This window comes from Salvelinus sp. IW2-2015, linkage group LG23, assembly GCF_002910315.2.
Source record: "Salvelinus sp. IW2-2015 linkage group LG23, ASM291031v2, whole genome shotgun sequence".
Taxonomy (NCBI): Eukaryota; Metazoa; Chordata; class Actinopteri; order Salmoniformes; family Salmonidae; genus Salvelinus; species Salvelinus sp. IW2-2015.
In genome coordinates this window covers 31,447,702-31,466,706 of record NC_036863.1, presented here as the reverse complement: position 1 = coordinate 31,466,706, position 19,005 = coordinate 31,447,702, and the positions used below count along the sequence as shown (strand labels likewise).

The 19,005-nt window shown below is 40.0% G+C and overlaps 1 protein-coding gene across 1 annotated transcript in view; it reads right to left on the bottom strand.

Annotated features, from left to right (window-relative positions):
* LOC111950383 (androgen receptor) overlaps window positions 1-19,005 on the bottom strand; it is a 57,878-nt gene that overhangs the window by 19,997 nt on the left and 18,876 nt on the right. Inside the window, exon 4 of the mRNA XM_023967925.2 lies at window positions 13,880-13,996. Within this exon, the coding sequence (XP_023823693.1) occupies window positions 13,880-13,996 (117 nt within the window). The remainder of the gene's footprint in view (window positions 1-13,879; window positions 13,997-19,005) is intronic.

Sequence of the window (19,005 nt, the reverse complement as noted above, 5' to 3'; positions counted from 1 at the left end):
AGGGGAGGGGTGAGGGTTGAAGAGGAGCAGGGGTGACACTTGACTATTGCAGGGTTAAAACTTGACTAGGTGAGGGGTCAGGTCTGAGGAGGAGGAATGATGCAATTCCTAATATGTATCTGTTCAATTCTGTTGATTTCACTTTGGCCAATACCTCATCCAAATCCGTGTGGTTCCTGCTTCTGAACAGACCCAATGTGCAGCACAACATCTTCAAGATCCTAATACTTATAAGAATATGGTAATTTTGTGTTAAAAGAGCAAGGATTTCCTTGTTACTAAAGCCAATTCTAAAATATAGTTTCACCAGGTCATCTAACTCAATGGTGGCACACAGCAACAGGGAGCCAGGGAAGCATGCAATAAACCAAATCTCCTACTTTAATCTTGAAATATTACTGCAATTTTATTCTCACAATTTCGACTTGATTCTTGAAATGTTGATATTTTCAAGTATTATAGTATCCATACAAAAAAAGAATAATCTAAGTGCATCAGCATTTATTTATTTTCTGCTTAGCCCTAATACTCTTCCGTATAGAACGTATTTTACCACACTGCTGGAGGCTCCTCTCCGTTTCATCAACAAAACAAAACAATACCAAAGACGCTGGAGGCGGATTTGAACTTTAAAGACATTCAGGTTCAAGAATCACCTGTGGTAGAGGAAGGGAAAACATGAGAATAATTCAAGTTTAAACATAATTAAGTACGACGTACCAAGGGAGAGCATACTCTTGACAGGGGAGACTGTAATAAGATATGTTACACTGTAAGCTATAGTGAAAAGCCTACTTTTTAGTTTAATTATGATATAAGAGAGCTTAGAATTCCTTAAATGTGAGTGACGTTATCGTATGGTACTATGGTACTGCAGCTGCGATGGGGTTATGGTCCATTTCAATTCAGGGCCTTGATCCAACAAAGCTAGTATCAGGAAGGTTCTGTGGCAAAACAGCATTCTTTTCTGAAATGTGAAAATTAAAGTCTGGATTATTAGTTGTTTACGTTCCACATTCTGATCTTAAACGTCTGCCATTATCTAATCTCATTTCAGGTTACTATGGAAGTGGAGAATGTTTCCATGTAAACAACAATTCCAGTTTTGCAATCATTTTGTGCAATACAACAGGAATAGAGTAAGAGACTAACAGGCTAGAACAGCGTGGTCTTCTAATAGGTACTGCCAAAATAAAATCCCATTAAAAATACATTTGACCAGATGGGCCTCATCTGGTAGAGAAGCATGGGATAAATGAAAGGCCAGTGTATCTCTTACTCATCAAAATCTAATCATGTTATGTTCTTGCCCTAAATCATGTTGAATAAAAAGAAGACCTCTCTCTGATGTACAGAACTCTGCTTTAATTGGCGCAATAATTTGTGTAAGCATACGGTACAGTAGTGTACCCACAATCAACAACAAGCACCTAAACTGTGAGTCATTTGGATACAATCCGAAGTGAACTGCTAAAGATACAGATGGGTTAGGCAACGTCTCTAAATATTATTTCTTAACTAACAATACAACTACAACTTTATATCCCAGGGAGGATGGAGATGGGAGGCTTTCCTTTCAGCTTCTGGCAGATGTTTGACTGTTGACACCCTCCACTGAGAAATTGAACAAGTCTTATCCATGCCTTTGAATTGTAGCCTACTGACGTGATACATCTCCTGCCCTAACTCAGTCAATCCGAGTGAAATAATTATCACAAACAATCTGTGCCCTAACCAACAATTGTATAACTATAGTCACAGACTAGACAAGTATATAACCCACCATTCACTCAATCTAATTATTTCTGCCAGATAACACCAACACTCTGAAGTTGCTGAGCTCTAGGTTCACACTGTTATTTCAGCTGCCTCTATATGCTTGGCACCTGTGTAGGAGTGTGAGTGACAGAGAAATGCAAATAGTTGCTTCCTAACTATCTGATCAATAACCTATAGGCATTTCAAATACTCTAACTGAATGGTAGGATACATTCTCGCTGCTTTTACAAAGTTTTGTTGAAGTCTAAGGTGAGAATAGTTTTCCTGTGCATAGTTACTTCTCAGGTCAGAAGTTTAGTTCAGGATAAGGGATTTGCTTATAAATGGGATCTTCACTCTGCTTCTCCACAGATCCCAGGCTTAAGAAGCCCCTGAAGGAAGGACTATTGATGTCCCTCAACATGTGGCGCATGCATAGTAGCTCTAACCTGGATACAATCATGAGAACTTGAGGCTTCATCTTCTCAGGCTTTGTATTTGTGGCATTAACGAAGGGCGTTATGCTTAAAACGTGCACAGTAATAATAATAACAGTATTAGACACATGTGTCATGAATTAGAATAAATTAGCAACAATTATAATATTGCTTAGTGTGTGCCTCAACGGGCTTGGCCATCATTATCACCACCGGGTCAAGGCTCTGAGAACAATTTCAGTTCTAGCTTGGCATATCGCTTTTATGAGCCCAGGCCCAGAATAGACCCATCCAGTAATGATATACATGTGAACACCTGTTTAAAACCTTCTCAGAGCTTATTCGCGTTAAATACATTATTGGAAGCATGGTGGAGAAATCATGGCATATTGATCCCCAAAACATATCATGTACTGCCAATACTTGAGCAATGTTTAATCATAATTTAGCCAAGCCATGCATAGAAACCCAGCCACAGGACAGGAAGAAATGTATCTTGAATATTACCATAATTGTTCCAAATGCTTAAAAGATGACACATGGATGCAATTAGAGCCAAATGTTCCACCAATAAAAAAAACATACCAGTTGTGGAAGATACAGTTGAAGTCGGAAGTTTAGATACACTTAGGTTGGAGTCATTAAAACTCGTTTTTCAACCACTCCACAAATGTCTTGTTAACAAACTATAGTTTTGGCAAGTCGGTTAGGACATCTACTTTGTGCATGACACAAGTCATTTTTCCAACAATTGTTTACAGACAGATTAGTTCACTTATAATTCACTGTATCACATTTCCAGTGGGTCAGAAGTTTACATACACTAAGTTGACTGTGCCTTTAAACAGCTTGGAAAATTACAGAAAATTATGTCATGGCTTTAGAAGCTTCTGATAGGCTAATTGACGTCAATTGGACGTGTACCTGTGGATGTATTTCAAGGCCTACCTTCAAACTCAGTGTCTCTTTACTTGACATCATGGGAAAATCTAAAGAAATCAGCCAAGACCTCAGAAACAAAATTGTAGACCTCCACAAGTCTGGTTCATCCTTGGGAGCAATTTCCAAATGCCTGAAGGTACCACGTTCATCTGTACAAACAATAGTACGCAAGTATAAACACCATGGGACCACACAGCCGTCATACCGCTCAAGGAGAAGCATTCTGTCTCCTAGAGCTGAACGTACTTTGGTGCGAAAAGTGCAAATCAATCCCAGAACAACAGCAAAGAACCTTGTGAAGATGCTGAAGGAAACAGGTATAAAAGTATCTATATCCACAGTAAAACAAGTCCTATATTGACATAACCTGAAAAGCCACTCAGCAAGGAAGAAGCCACTGCTCCAAAATGGTTTGCAACTGCACATGGAGAAATGTCCTCTGGCCTGATGAAACAAAAATAGAACTGTTTGGCCATAATGACCATCGTTATGTTTGGAGGAAAAAGAGGGATGCTTGCAAGCCGAAGAATACCATCCCAACCGTGAAGCACGGAGGTGGCAGCATCATGTTGTGGGGGTGCTTTGCAGCAAGAGGGACTGGTGCACTTCACAAAATAGATGGCATCATGAGGGAGGAAAATGGAAAATTATGTGGATATATTGAAGCAACATCTCAAGACATCAGTCAGGAAGTTAAAGCTTGGTCGCCAATGGGTCTTCCAAATGGACAATGACCCCAAGCATACTTACAAAGTTGTTGCAAAATGGCTTAAGGACAACAAAGTCAAGGTATTGGAGTGGCCATCACAAAGCCCTGACCTCAATCCTATAGAAAATTTGTGGGCAGAACTGAAAAAACGTGTGCGAGCAAGGAGGCCTACAAACCTGACTCAGTTACACCAGCTCTGTCGGGAGGAATGGGCCAAAATTCACACCACTTATTGTGGGAAGCTTGTGGGAAAGGCTACCCGAAACTTTTGACCCAAGTTAAACAATTTAAAAGGCAATGAGTTTAAATGTATTTGGCTAAGGTGTATGCAAACTTCAACTGTAACTAMGTGAGCAATGTGAGAGGGAGGCTGGAACCTTGGCTAGCGAATCAATGACCATGGCAACAGTGGGCAGAGCAGGCCATTTGGTAAGGTCAGGCAGAGACAGCGGACACACCATGTCACAGGGATACACCTTGATGACAATATTAGCAGCTTACAAATGTAGCAATCATTTACTGTATTGTTACAGTATTAGTATGGATGTACTTCAACACAGCAAAAAATTATTTCAATGTTTTAGCGTGAGGATTGCTATAGTTTACTTTGTAATGTGTTATGCTGTTTTTGGAAAAGTCGTTTACCGGGGGTATAGCGCAAAGAGGAAAATCAACATTTAAAATTCTAAATGGTGAGTGGAAGCATTTCCTGCACACTGGAACTCCTGTATGTGACAAAAAACCATATACACTACCAGTCAAAAGTTTTAGAACACCTACTCATTCAAGGGTATTTCTTTCTTTACTATTTTCTACATTGCAGAATAATAGTGAAGACATCAAAACTATGAAATAACACATATGGGATCATGTAATAACCAAAAACGTGTTAAACAAATCAATATATATATTTTATATTTGAAATTCCAAATTCAAATAGCTACCCTTTTCCTTGATGACAGCTTCATGAGGTAGTCACCTGGAATGCATTTCAATTAACAGGTGTGCCTTCCTAAAAATTTGTGGAATTTCTTTCCTTCTTAATGTATTTGAGCCAATCAGTTGTGTTGTGACAAGGTAGGGGTGGTATACAGAAGATATCCCTATTTGGTAAAAGACCAAGTCCATATTATGGCAAGAACAGCTCAAATAACCAAAGAGAAAATACAGCCTATCATTACTTTAAGAAGGTCCGTCAATCCGGAAAATTTCAAGAACTTTGAAAGTTTCTTCAAGTGCAGTCGCAAAAATCATCAAGTGCTATGATGAAACTGGCTCTCATGAGGACCGCTACAGGAAAGGAAGACCCAGAGTTACCTCTGCTGCAAAGGATAAGTTCATTACAGTTARCAGCCTCAGAAATTGCAGCCCAAATAAATCCTTCACAGAGTTCAAGTAACAGACACATCTGCCATTACTAAAGGACACCAATTAAGAAGAAAATACTTGTTTGGGCCAAGAAACACAAGCAATGGACATTAGACCAGTGGGAATTTGTCATTTGGTCTGGAGTCCAAATTGTAGATTTATGGTTCCAACCTCCGTGTCTTTCTGAGACGCAGTGTTGGTAAACGGATGATCTCCGCATGTGTATTTCCCACCGTAAAAGCATGGAGGAGGAGGTGTGATGGTGTGGGGGTGCTTTTCTCGTGACACTGTCTGTGATTCATTTAGAATTCAAGGCACACTTAACCAGCAAGGCTACCACAGCATTCTGCAGCGATACACCATCCCATCTGGTTTGGGCTTAGTGGGACTATCATTGTTTTTTCAATAGGACAATGACCCAACACACCTCCAGGCTGTGTAAGGGCTATTTTATCAAGAAGGACAATGATGGAGTGCTGCATCAGATGACTTGGCCTCCACAATCCCCCGACCTCAATCAAATTGAGATGGTTTGGGATGAGTCGGACCACAGAGTGAAGGAAAAGCAGCCAACAAGTGCTCGGCATATGTGGGAACTCCTTCAAGACTGCTGGAAAAGCATTCCAGGTGAAGCTGGTTGAGAGAATGCCAAGAGGGTGCAAAGCTGTCATCAAGGTAAAGGTTGGCTATTTGAAGAATCTCAGATATAAATGTTACTGTATGTTGATTTGTTTAACACTTTTTTGGTTACCACATGATTCCATATGTGTTATTTCATCGTTTTGATGTCTTCACTATTATTCTGCAATGTAGAAAATAGTAAAAGAAAGAAATACCCTTGAATCAGTAAGTGTTCAAAAACTTTTTACCGGTAGTGTATATATATTATTTTCTTTTTTWAACTTTCCTTTTGGTAAGATCATTATGTTGAAAAGTTCCATCTGGCTTTACAGCGATACAGTCATTATTATCTAAATGGAAACCATACAGGTGTATGCAATTAACATCCAGGTAACCTGGAAGTAAAATCCTGATGGTGCAGAATGGATCACCTGAATTATGGGGTCACCAATGATCTCTTCTAGAACAGGTGCACAGATTTACCTTATTATGGACGGGACTGCAGAACTTTGACCAAAATAGAAAATATATACTTTTAATACCTGTCAGTGCAGAGTGGCCCAGTGACTTCATCTTTATAGCTAGCTTATCATGACCACAAATTAATTATGGTCCCATGCACTATGCATGCTTTCAAAGTGCTTTTCATAGTGCTACGTGACAACAATGCATCGTGCAGAGTGGACTACAAATTAAAGTGGCAATACATTTGGTGGTGGACATTCAATATTACTATTTCCTAAATAGAATTAGCTCAAGGAAATGTAGAGTGAACAATCAGTTCACCCTTGGATCCCAGTATTATTGTTAATTTATTTCTCAATCTGAGTAATGAACAGTGCCTCAGTAGCTGAATCTTAATACGATGGTAAATCATGACATTCTATTTCAGATGTAATAAGTAAACCTTCCTGTAATTTAGATAAAGATAAATAATTAAAACATTCCCAAATATATTAAAAATTGTGGTATCTTGGCACTGATCTTTGGATAACACATACAATAGTAAGTAGGTCAGGTTGAGCTGCCCTTAAGATCCACGCCCCCTTCAAACTGATGCCAATACAAACAGAGGCATCCATACAAGACATGACATTAGTTAATTTTCTCTGCAAATAACTTAGTCCTAATTTAGAGGAAAGATAAAAATATACAGTATACTGATTTCCGAAATCTTTACGGAATGACTCAGACGAGCAGAGGATATCTATTAATTAAGATATGTACACATGGTATTTGGAATTATTTCTGATTTGTAGGTATAGCAAAAAATAGTCAAATTGAGCTCTTCCTGGTTTGAATGAGGTTTGAATCATTTATTCTATGGTGGTTGCAGTATATTCATCTGTTTCCACAGAGTACAACTTGTGCTTGGCCAACAAGTGTACGTGAATTAAATATAACAATGTTACATAACACAAAATATAACTACATTATGCATAAAATAAGATAATTTAGATGGAATTGATCCCGATAAAACTAAATATATCATAAACAAACTTGAGTAACTAACAACTGGAATGGCTTATGTTTAGGCATGCTAGCAAGTAGTTATTGTTCGGGTTTCATGTCTTAACATTACTATGATTGTAATGGTAGTCTTCGTCCTCCTCATCTGAGGAGTAGGAAATGTCAGACCAAGATGCAGCGTGGTGAGTATTCATATTTATTTAGAATACTTTTAAGAAAGAACAAAACAATAAACAAACAAAATAAACGAAGACGCTACAGTCCCGAAATAGTGAACACACGAACATGAACAACATAACAGGAACAATCACCCACCAAAACACACTACAAAACAGGCTACCTAAATATGGCTCCCAATCGGAGACAATGACAAACACCTGCCTCTGATTGAGAACCATATCAGGCCAAACGAAAACCCCACATTGAAACACAACACATAGAACCCCCCCAACTCACGCCCTGACCAACTAAAACAAAGACAATACAAAAGAACTAGGGTCAGAACGTGACAATGATCTGAATTGTCTAATAGTACATTTTATATCTTTACACATTTTCATGAAGATAATGGGGAACTATTATATGCTAGCAGATAGTTAAAATCTTTTGCACTTGCTTGTTACTTTCCTGCACAAAGTTTTGTCAGAGAGTGGGTATACGGTGCATTCAGAAAGTATTCAAACCCCTTGACTTTTCCCACATTTTGTTACTTTACAGGCGTATTCTAAAATGTATTAKATTTATTTTTTCCTTAATCAATCTACACATAATACCCCATAATGACAAAGCTAAAACAGTTTTTTAGAAATGTGTGAAAAGGTATTAAAAATAAAAACTGAAATATCACATTTACATAAGTATTCAGACGCTTTATCAGTACTTGTTTGAAGAACCTTTGGAAGCAATTACAACCTCGAGTCTTCTTGGGTATGTTGCTACAAGCTTGGCACACCTGTATTTGGGGACTTTCTCCCATTCTTCTCTGCAGATCCTTTCAAGCTCTGTCAGGTTGGATGGGGAGCGTTGCTGCACAGCTATTTTCAGGTCTCTCCAGACGTGACGCTTGGCATTCAGGCCAAATAATTAAATCTTGGTTTCATCAGACCAGAGAATCTTGTTTCTCCTGGTCAGAGTCCTTTAGGTGCCTTTTAGCAAACTCCAAGCGGGCTGTCATGTGCCTTTCACAGAGGAGTGGCTTCTGCCTGGCCATACCATAAACGCCTGATTGGTGGAGTGCTGCAGAGATGGTTGTCCTTCTGAAAGGTTCTCCCATCTCCACAGAGGAACTCTAGAGTTCTGTCAGAGTGACCGGCTAACTCTAGGAAGAGTCTTGGTGGTTCCAAACTTCTTCCATTTAAGAATGACGGAGGCCACTGTGTTCTTGGGGACCTTCAARGCTGCAGACATTTTTTGGTACCATTCCCCAGATCTGTGCCCCAACACAATCCTGTCTCTGAGCTCTATGGACAATTCCTACGAGCTCATGGCTCCTCTGACATGCACCGTCAACTGTGGGACCTTATATAGACAGGTGTGTGCCTTTCCAAATAAGGTCAAATCAATTGAATTTACCACAGGTGTCCAATCAAGTTGTAGAAACATCTCATGGAGGGTCAATGGAAACAGGATGCACCTGAGCTCAATTTAGAGTCTCATAGCAAAGGGTCTGAATACTTATGTAAATAAATATTTTCTTTTCAAAAATTTCTAAAGACCTTTTTCGCTTTGTCATTATGGGGTATTGTGTGTAGATTGATGATACTTTAAAAAATGTAATCAATTTTAGAATAAGGCTGTAACATAACAAAATGTTGAAAAAGTTAAAGGGTCTGAATACTTTCCGAATGCACTGAACGAACTCCTCAAAAACATGTAATTAATCATTTGCACTGCACAAAGGCAAATGCAGAGAGGACGTTTAAAGCTCAAATGGAATTTGGGAAAAGGTTCAAGTCTCAAATCATCATTCTTTTTTTTAGCAAGAGAATGGAGGGTGGGAATCGGGAAACAGGAAGCACCTCTAATACTCCAGGAGTTGGTGTAATTGCCTTCAACTGTTACTGTACCCTACTAGACACAACACATTTAATCCCAGGGTTGATTACTAGGCCTCAGCCGACATAGAAAGTCTATCCTGTAACCATATACATATTTTTTTAGCTGCAAATGGGAAGGTTAGGAGCAGGAAAATGACACCCAGATTATATTTTCAATGCTTTTTCTCTTTCAATATACCTCTGCTAAATTAAATAGCTTCAGTGGATCTGTAAAATTAACTGCCATATCAATGTTCTATTTGGAGAAGTAATTACAGTTTTGAGAGTAATTACGTAATATGGAATTCTGCATTCCAAAAGAAAACCTCCATGCAATGATACTTAACTAGTCTCTTCCATTTTGCAGTAAAACAAATTCAACCAATGCGTTAGTCCGTAATCAGAGAAGAATCTTTCACATTTGAAGCCTTCGTCTGAGCTTTCAAATTACTGTCACAAACTTACCTGTGCACATAAAAAATCTATGAGAGGAGCGCTTGAGGGGAAGGAAGGCACTTTCTAACTGCAACTGGAATAGAGGTGCCTTTCCCTGACAATCACAGCATCACATCGCATTTTCCCCCATGGGCTTGTCAGCGTCTGGTGGCTAAATTACCAGCATTTCTGCTCCTTTAATTCACATGTCTCATGTCAGCTTTGTGCTTCTCTGTGCAATTTTCACCGTTAACAGAATGAGAAAATGGAAGGGAGTGAAAATTGAACACAAGAACGGAAATTTGTCCAGCACATGTCCATCTTTGAGACCTAATACGACAAACAGCTCTGGGTGACTGTAAGGGAAAGTGAATGAAATAGGTCTAAATTGCCTGGTGGCACAGTCAGAGGCTTGATTAGCAGTAGTATTTCCCTTTGTGATGCAGCGATTCAAGAGAGCTGGCTAAGATGTGTAGTACTGGTTGCAACATTCACAAGAAATCAGGTACTTAGACTGAAAGGGAGCATTGCAGAAAAATCATCCATGCTGAGTTTAACCCTGTAGTTCAGTTGTATGCCCTAAAATGAGAAATGTGCTCATGCTGTATATACACCGAGTGTACAACACATTAAGGACACCTGCTCTTTCCATGACATAGACTGAACAGGTGAATTCAGGTGAAAGCTATGATCCCTTATTAATGTCACTTGGTAAATCCACTTCAATCAGTGTAGATGAAGGGGAGGAGACAGGTTAAAGAATCATTTTTAAGCCTTGAGACAATTGAGACATGGATTGTGAATGTGTGCCATTCAGAGGGTGAATGCGCAAGACAACATATTTAAGTACATTTTAACGGGGTATGGTAGAAGGTGCCAGGCACACCAGTTTGAGTGTGTCAAGAATTGCACTGCTGCTGTGTTTTTCACGCTCAACAGTTTCCCATGTGTATCAAGAATGGTCCACCACCCAAAGGACATCCAGCCAACTTGACACAACTGTGGGACACATTGGAGTCAACATGGGCCAGCATCCCTGTGGAACGCTTTTGACACCTTGTAGAGTCTATGCCCCAACAAATTGAGGCAGTTCTGAGGGTACTAGGGCTGTGGCAGTCATGAAATTTTGTCAGCCCATGATGGTCAAGCAAATAACTGCCGGTCTCACGGTAATTGACCATTAATTAACATAAACACATTTAGCATCTCCTGGCTTCCACGCATAGTCTACAAGCCACTGATGCAGACCTTTGGAACATCTACATTTTAATAAGTCTAATAAATCCATTTAATATAGCCTACACCATCACAATAAGTCCATTATTTATTTTAGACAAGTCTAAAGAAACATGATATGAAGGAAATGTAGTATATTTCAGAAGAACAGAATAGCATACTCTGAGCTGTCCTTATGTTAGGCCCTGATCTGGCTATGCCATATGGATATGGGCTATACTAGTTCKTTTAGCAGACAAGCTTTGCTTAGAATTCTGTGGCATTATTTTATATTATTTTATAATATGAACTATTKAATTTAACATAGCTGAATGAAATAGAAAGGATGTTTTCTCCCAAAAATTTCTGAGGGAGTGCGCACATGCGGCTATTCTGTGTTGAGTGGTTAACAAAGAAACAGGCCTTGCTATATGCTTAATTTAGAGTTATTTATGCAACTTTAGTTGTGATACAAACATGATGCTGTATGATGCGACTAATGATGATTTGAAAAAAGTTGCACGAAAGGCATGAGTTCTGCTTTGTTTCTTGCACAGGCTGCACACACTTCATCAGTCTCTCATTCACAATTTGACCACCACTTGATAAACGCATCGAATTTCCCGGCGGCATCCCCCTAGAATCCATGCCTTTTGCAGCCAGTGGCCATTGTGCCCTTGGGCTGATTACAATAATTATAATTCCCTTCTCCCAGCTGTGTGTTCCGAAGCACCTCTCACTCACATGCCTCTCTCAGATATCGCAATTCTTATTAGCCAATGCCCGTCATGTGATTGGGTTCTTCTCAGAGGCATCTATCTCAGCTCTGAAGAAGGCTACAAGTAAAGACAGATACATCGGGGACTCAACTGCGCACGTCCTTCTTATCGAAATCCGAGGCGCATATTTAAGATGTTATAAGAACTGTCCACATTTACTTTTTGTCAGCCAACAAGATGAGTAGGCTTAACGAACAGAAGAAGCACTAGCCTATGTCAATCTACTATCCCCCATAGTACAAAAGTTGACCTATTCTATTGGTCACCTTGTCCTTCTGTGCGATAAATAAGTTGTGGGATGTGATAGATCCTAAATTAATACAACCACTCGCATCAAATAACCTTTAAAAAGTAATGAGGCTGGGCCTCCCGAGTGGCGCAGCGGTCTAAACCACTGCATTGCAGTGTTGTGGCATCACTACAGCCTGAGGTTTGATTCCAATCTGTGTCACAACCAGCCGTGACCGGGAGTCCAATATGGCGGCACACAATTGGCCCAGCGTTGTCCGGGTTTGGTCGGGGGGGGGTTTACTTGGCTCATCGCGCTCTAGCGACTCCTTGTGGCGGGCCGGGCATCTGCAGGCTGACAACGGTCATCAGTGGAATGGTGTTTCCTCCAACACATTGGTACAGCTGGCTTCCGGATTAAGCGAGCGGGTGTTAAGAAGTGCGGCTTGGCAGGTCATGTTTTGGAGGACGCATGACTCGACCTTCGCCTCTCCCGAGCCCGTTGAGGAGTTGCAGCGATGAGACAAGATCGTATCCAGAGAAAAAGTGGAATTCTTTATTTTTGCAAAAAAAATGTTTACTTTCTTTTAAGCAATGAGGCTGATGCAACAGATCAGAACGTTTATCTTAAAATGTTGATAAACTATTAGGCTATTTCTTCACATTGTAAGCACAGCAATATACACACGGCCATAGGCTATAAGCATGAATGTTCCAAAATGCAATCAATTAGCGGGAAAACACCATTCTCAAAAGTGACCACAAATGCGATTATTCATGTAATGCTTTATTATAAAAGTGCATTTTTATGGTGAAAATTATCTTCCCCATACTTGAAACTCACACGCCAGTTAGGCTCTACACCGGTTGTAAAGCAGATTAATGTGCTTAATTTTAAGAAGTTATTTGGACACTTTAGTTGTGATACAAACCTTATCAAAACATATAGYCCTATGGGCTAGGCTACATGAGGTGTGGGACTATGATTTGAAAAAAGTTGCAGAAATTAAGCATGCACTGTTTCTTGCTCTATTGCACACAAGCTGGGCATCATTCAAGTGAAATATCATTCACAGGTGATAGGCTAATATTGTTACCCATCAGACTATTCTTGATTTAATATTGTATTTACATATACTAAATAATATATGTGTGAAATTAGTTTTGATTTAGAATGGACCATTATTATGCACCTGTCTCAGAACGTGGGCAGGGAAAAAAAAATMGGTACTTTTTATGCACTTTTATAGCGAATGGAGGACACTTTTCCCATGGTTCATTTTCATGCCAGCCAGGTAGGCTTTACTCCTGTTGTAAAGCGAAGCAATGTGCTTAATATTAGGAAAGTTGAGAAATAAATATAGTAGGCCTAGCCTATAGAAAGCTGATTGGATCCTCCTCTTTTTAAAAGAGGTCATCAAAACTCACAAAACTCACTGTTTTCTCACACAATTGCATAGCCTATAGAAATGTTGTGCAACATGAGCTCATGGGCTCTCATGAAGTGTTTGATTTGATTTTTGATTACATTTGCATTGATGTCAGAGTGATTAGAGGGACAAAGTCCTGACTACCAGGCAGTTAGCAAGTTTGGTAGGCTACTAATGACCATCAGCAGCATCAGAGCTTGGAGAAGCCTAGTTACCGTTACTAAACGGTCAGATGGAATTTGACTGCGGTTATTACTCGTGACTGCCGGTGTGGCGGTAGTACAGTCACCGTAACAGCCCTAGTTGCAACTCAATATTAGGAAGGTATTCTTAATGTTTTTCACATACACAAACCTTTGTCCATGATAATCGATCAGTGGGTGGGCGGATGGATCGCTAAGTACTTTATATTTCTCATTGACTTAATAATTGACATGATAGTTGTATTTACCTCCGAGGGTCATCCCAGCTTCAAAACACTTCCTCAGTCGACATGATGGGCAGTTCTTCCGTCTCAGCTTATCGATGGTGCAGTCGTTTCTGCTGGCACACAGGTATTTCTGTTTACCTAACAAAGACAAACAGAGATAAGAATAAGAGAATACGAAATTCTATTTTGAATGAGGAGGAAAGTTACATCATGGTTGTAACATGGTTGTAAGTCATAAATGATTACCACAGAAACCAATGGTTGGAACCGGTTCAGGAAACAGAACCGAAAACCGGAAAATAACAAAAAAAATTGAGGATCAGAACCCGAACCAAAAACGAAAGTGATCTATACTGTTCCGGAACTGTTATTTTAAAAGCATGGGAACCGGTTAATAACGTTCTTTTACGTTCCGGGCATTTTTTTCCAGTCCCACAACAAAGCGCCTATGCAAAGCCCTCACTCTGTCGCTCAGGAAGTTATTCCAGCATCTGCCTGCCACCTGGAAATCTTTTACAGTGTGTGTGTGTGTGTGTGTGTGTGTGTGTGTGTGTGTGTGTGTGTGTGTGTGTGTGTGTGTGTGTGTGTGTGTGTGTGTGTGTGTGTGTGTGTGTGTGTGTGTGTGTGTGTGTGTGTGTGTGTGTGTGTGTGTGTGTGCGGGCGTGTGCGTGCTACCTGCCCCTCCCCCTATGAAGCATAGGTTACTGTAGCCTACTGACAACGTTACAAGCGTAATTCCCGAAATTAGATGTTTAATTAGAGAAGACTGGATTGACTTTTTCAATGCTAGGTAATGATACTAACAAAAAGGTAAGACATACTTTTAATTCTAGTGCAGCTCTGCATACAGAAGCTTTTTAACTAGCTAGCTAGGTAATGTTTTCTCTGGTCCAATGCTAAACCAACTCGGAAGTTCAAAGACATTCAAAGCTCCTCCAATTCTGTGGGCCTAATTCAGATAATGGATGTCATAACAAGATGCCCAGCACTTCAAGGCAAGCTTCCTCCATCCTCTCTCGCTCTCTCCTCGCCCTCAAAATTTCAGTTGCATCTTGTGCCCTACACTGTGACTGGCAGCAAGGTGTGTGTGTTTCTTTCATTATGATTCATCCATGCTGTTACGGCTAAATACAATTTTCTCTTAATTACTTTCCTATACAGATTAAATCACTTACCCACTCAACAGCAAGCTCCTCTATCCACACTGATTTGTGAAGTAATTTAATGTAGAGCTAAATGTTTAAAAATATATATATTTCAGAGGCATGAAAAGGAATGGAAATCAATAATAATATTGGTACTTTTTTGGGGTTCGAATCGGTTCAGAACTTTATTTTGCTGGTCGGAACAGTGGGAAAAAAGATTCTGTTCAGAACGAAACGATTGGAAAATAATTATGGTTCCAACCCCTGACCGGAACAGTCATATGTTTTGTCATGTCCAGTGTGGTGATCATAAAATCAGGAGCTTGGACTATAAAAGCTCTTTCGTTGAAGAGTCAATTGATATGCTCTTTGAGTAGCACATTGAATAAATCAAATCTGTAATTTTACAGGGCATGGTTTGATGGCATTTATGGGGCTTCCGCTCACATTTCAATAGTGAAAGGAAAATACTGAACCAAACAAATTAATACCTAGAGTAGGAGTTGGAAGGCAGAATTTATAGATGGTGTTTTCTGTTATTTTCATTACAGATTATGGTCAATTAAAGAGAAAATATATTGCATCTGAAACAGTGTGACATCAAAATCATTTTGAAATAGTAATTAACCTGTTGGTTAATTACTGAGTGGTTGTTTTGGACCCGGTACTTCCCCCCCACTCCACCCAGTCTGTCTTACAAAAAAATACAAAACATAACTTGAAAGCTCTGATTTCTTAGGGCATTTAGCCATTTTGGCACAGTGACTCACTACCCAAACCAGACGTAACTTGTTTTAAGTGGTCAAAATACGTCCTAATACTATATAGTGGACAAACTCGAAATCAGACAGGAAATATATTTACATTAATGGATAGTAAGAGACTTCAGCTTTCTCCTCATATGTACTTTACATAATTCCTGTAAGATGAAAAATGAAGGCATGACAAGTAGCACAAGCCGTGCGCTTTTAAAATGGCTGTGTTCCTATGGGAATTTGCACATGTTTAGAGCGCCACCATTAGGTAAAAGATCTGGGGAAAAAATGTGTCATTTAAAAAAAATCATTTTATCCATTTAACTGTAATTGGTGACATATTTTATTTAAAACCTGGATATTCAAATGTGTTATGTCCCAATTGACCCCACTGGGGGACAAAAACTAAAAAAACATATTTCAGGGTTTTTTGGCCTGTTGTATCTCGGTCACAGTTCTTACCTTTCTAACAGTACTAAGCATGTGTTCGTAGGAGTTATAGTTTTTCGAAACCAAAATGTAGTATTCAATATTATGCATCGTTTAGAAAATGCCAGCAGAGGGCATCAGTTTAAGAGGTTTTAATGAGATCTAATTGTCAGTAAAGGCCTGATTAGCTTGCCTTGGTAGCTCGTAATGTGTGTGTTAACCTCGTCCCCAGGCTATTGCGCACCGCACATATAAGTCTTGGTTATCAACAATTAAAAGTTGGCCTTAGTGGGAGTGACCATAGAATTCTATATTCGTCATCTTTAATTTTAGCGAATCACACAACTGCGCGGTGTGGCTCCGTAAACAGAGGTACACAAGACATGTACGGGAAGGGWTAGGGGGGAGATGTTGTTGGAGATGATTGATTGGTGATTAAGCCGATTAAGCCAATGCTATTAGACGGGTTGGCTGACAACGTCGGAAGCCGTACTTTGTGGCCAGATTCTGAACGGTCAGATAGCTAGCAACAAGAAGCTGCCATGTGAGGAATCATAGGTGGCTCGTTTCAGATAGTTTTATCTTGTTCTTGATACCATGTCTTGTTTTGAGGTGTTTTGACCGATTTCATGTCAATGCTAATATGACAAAAATTCACTAGCTATTTAACCAATAACTTTAACGATGTATTTGAGAGAAAACCAGTACTCATTGTGCAAATGTATTGATGTTGTCACGACTTCCGCCGAAGTCGGTCCCTCTCCTTGTTCGGGCGGCGTTCGGCGGTCGATGTCACCGGCCTTCTAGCCACCGCCGATCCACTTTTCATTTTCCATTTGTTCTGTCTTTGTCTTATCACAACTGGCTTCACTCAACCAATTACTTGTTTATTATTTAACCCTCTGTTCCCCATGTTGTGTTCGTGAGTGATTGTTTATTGTAATTCGGTCCGTGTTTGTGGGCTATCATTGTTGCCTTGTATATTTGTATTTTTTGAGTAAAGTACTTTATTACTCATATCTGCTGTCCTGCGCCTGACTCCCTACACCAGCTACACATAGGACCACTACAGATGTTTTCAATAATCATTTGGAAACTATATACTGAACAAAAATATGAATGCAACATGCAACAATTTCAAATAGTTAAGGTTCATATAAGAAAATCAGTCAATAGAAATATATTAATTAGGCCCTCATCTATGGATTTCACATGACTTGGAATACAGATATGCATCTGTTGGTCACAGATACCTTAAAAAAATGTAGATAGATATAAGACTCTAGCTTCAGTGATTTTTGCAATTGGAAGGAAGGGCGGCCAAAGGAAGTGTTGGCTTTGGGGATGACCAGTGAAATATACCGGCTGTAGCGCGTGCTACGGGTGGGTGTTGCTATGGTGACCAGTGAGCTGAGTTAATCACCTTCGCAAATGATAAGGCTGTTGATTATGGCCTGTGTAATCATGTACCACTCCTCCTCAATGGCTGTGCGAAGTTACTGGATATTGGCGGGAATTGGAACACGCTGTTGTACACATCAATCCAGAGCATCCCAAACATGCTCAATGTGTGACATGTCTGGTGAGCTGGGACATTTTCAGCTTCCAGGAATTGTGTATAGATCATTGTGACATGCGGCCGTGCATTATCATGCTGAAACATGAGGTGATGGTGGCGGATGAATGGCATGACAATGGGCCTCAGGATCTTGTCACAGTATCTCTGCGATTTCAAATTGCCATCGACAATTTGCCATCGTCGTGGTCTGCGATGCCATACACACACGACGCCAAACACGTGGTCTGCGGTTGTGAGGCCGGTTGGACGTACTGCCATTTCTAAAATAACATTGGAGGAGGCTTACAGTAGAGAAATTAACATTTAATTATCTGGCAACAGCTCTGGTGGACATTCCTGCAGTCAGCATGCCAACTGCACACTGTGGCATTGTGTTGTGTTGTGTGACCAAACATTTTAGAGTGGCCTTTTATTGTCCCCAGAACAAGGTGTCCCTGTGTAATGATTAGGGTTGCAAAGGGTCGGGAGCTTTTTTGTATTTTTCTGAAATTTTCATGGGAAAATTTGGGGGCATTTTGATTGAATTCATCAAAAAAGTTAGCTTATAACAGTGAACCTTTTTTGCGGGATACACATAAGGCAATTCTAGGTCTTTAAATCAAATCGAATTTTATTTGTCACATACACATGGTTAGCAGATGTTAATGCGAGTGTAGCGAAATGCTTGTGCTTCTAGTTCCGACCATGCAGTAATATCTAACAAGTAATCTAACCTAACAATTTCACAACAACTACCTTATACACATAAGTGTAAAGGAATGAATAAGAATATGTACATAAAAATATATGAATGAGCGATGGCCAAACGGCATAGGCAAGATGCAGCAGATGGTATAGAGTACAGTATATACATATGAGATGAGTAATGTAGGGTATATAGAGATGAGTCAGTATGTTGGCAGCAGCCACTCAATGTTAGTGATGGCTGTTTAACAGTCTGATGGCCTTGAGATAGAGACTGAAAAACAGCTTCTCTGTCCCTGCTTTGATGCACCTGTACTGACCTCGCCTTCTGGATGATAGCGGGGTGAACAGGCAGTGGCTCGGGTGGTTGTTGTCCTTGATGATCTTTTTGGCCTTCCTGTGACACCGGGTGTAGGTGTCCTGGAGGGCAGGTAGTTTTCCCCCGGTGATGTGTTGTGCAGACCTCACTACCCTCTGGAGAGCCTTACGGTTGTGGGCGGAGCAGTTGCTGTACCAGGCGGTCATACAGCCCGACAGGATGCTCTCGATTGTGCA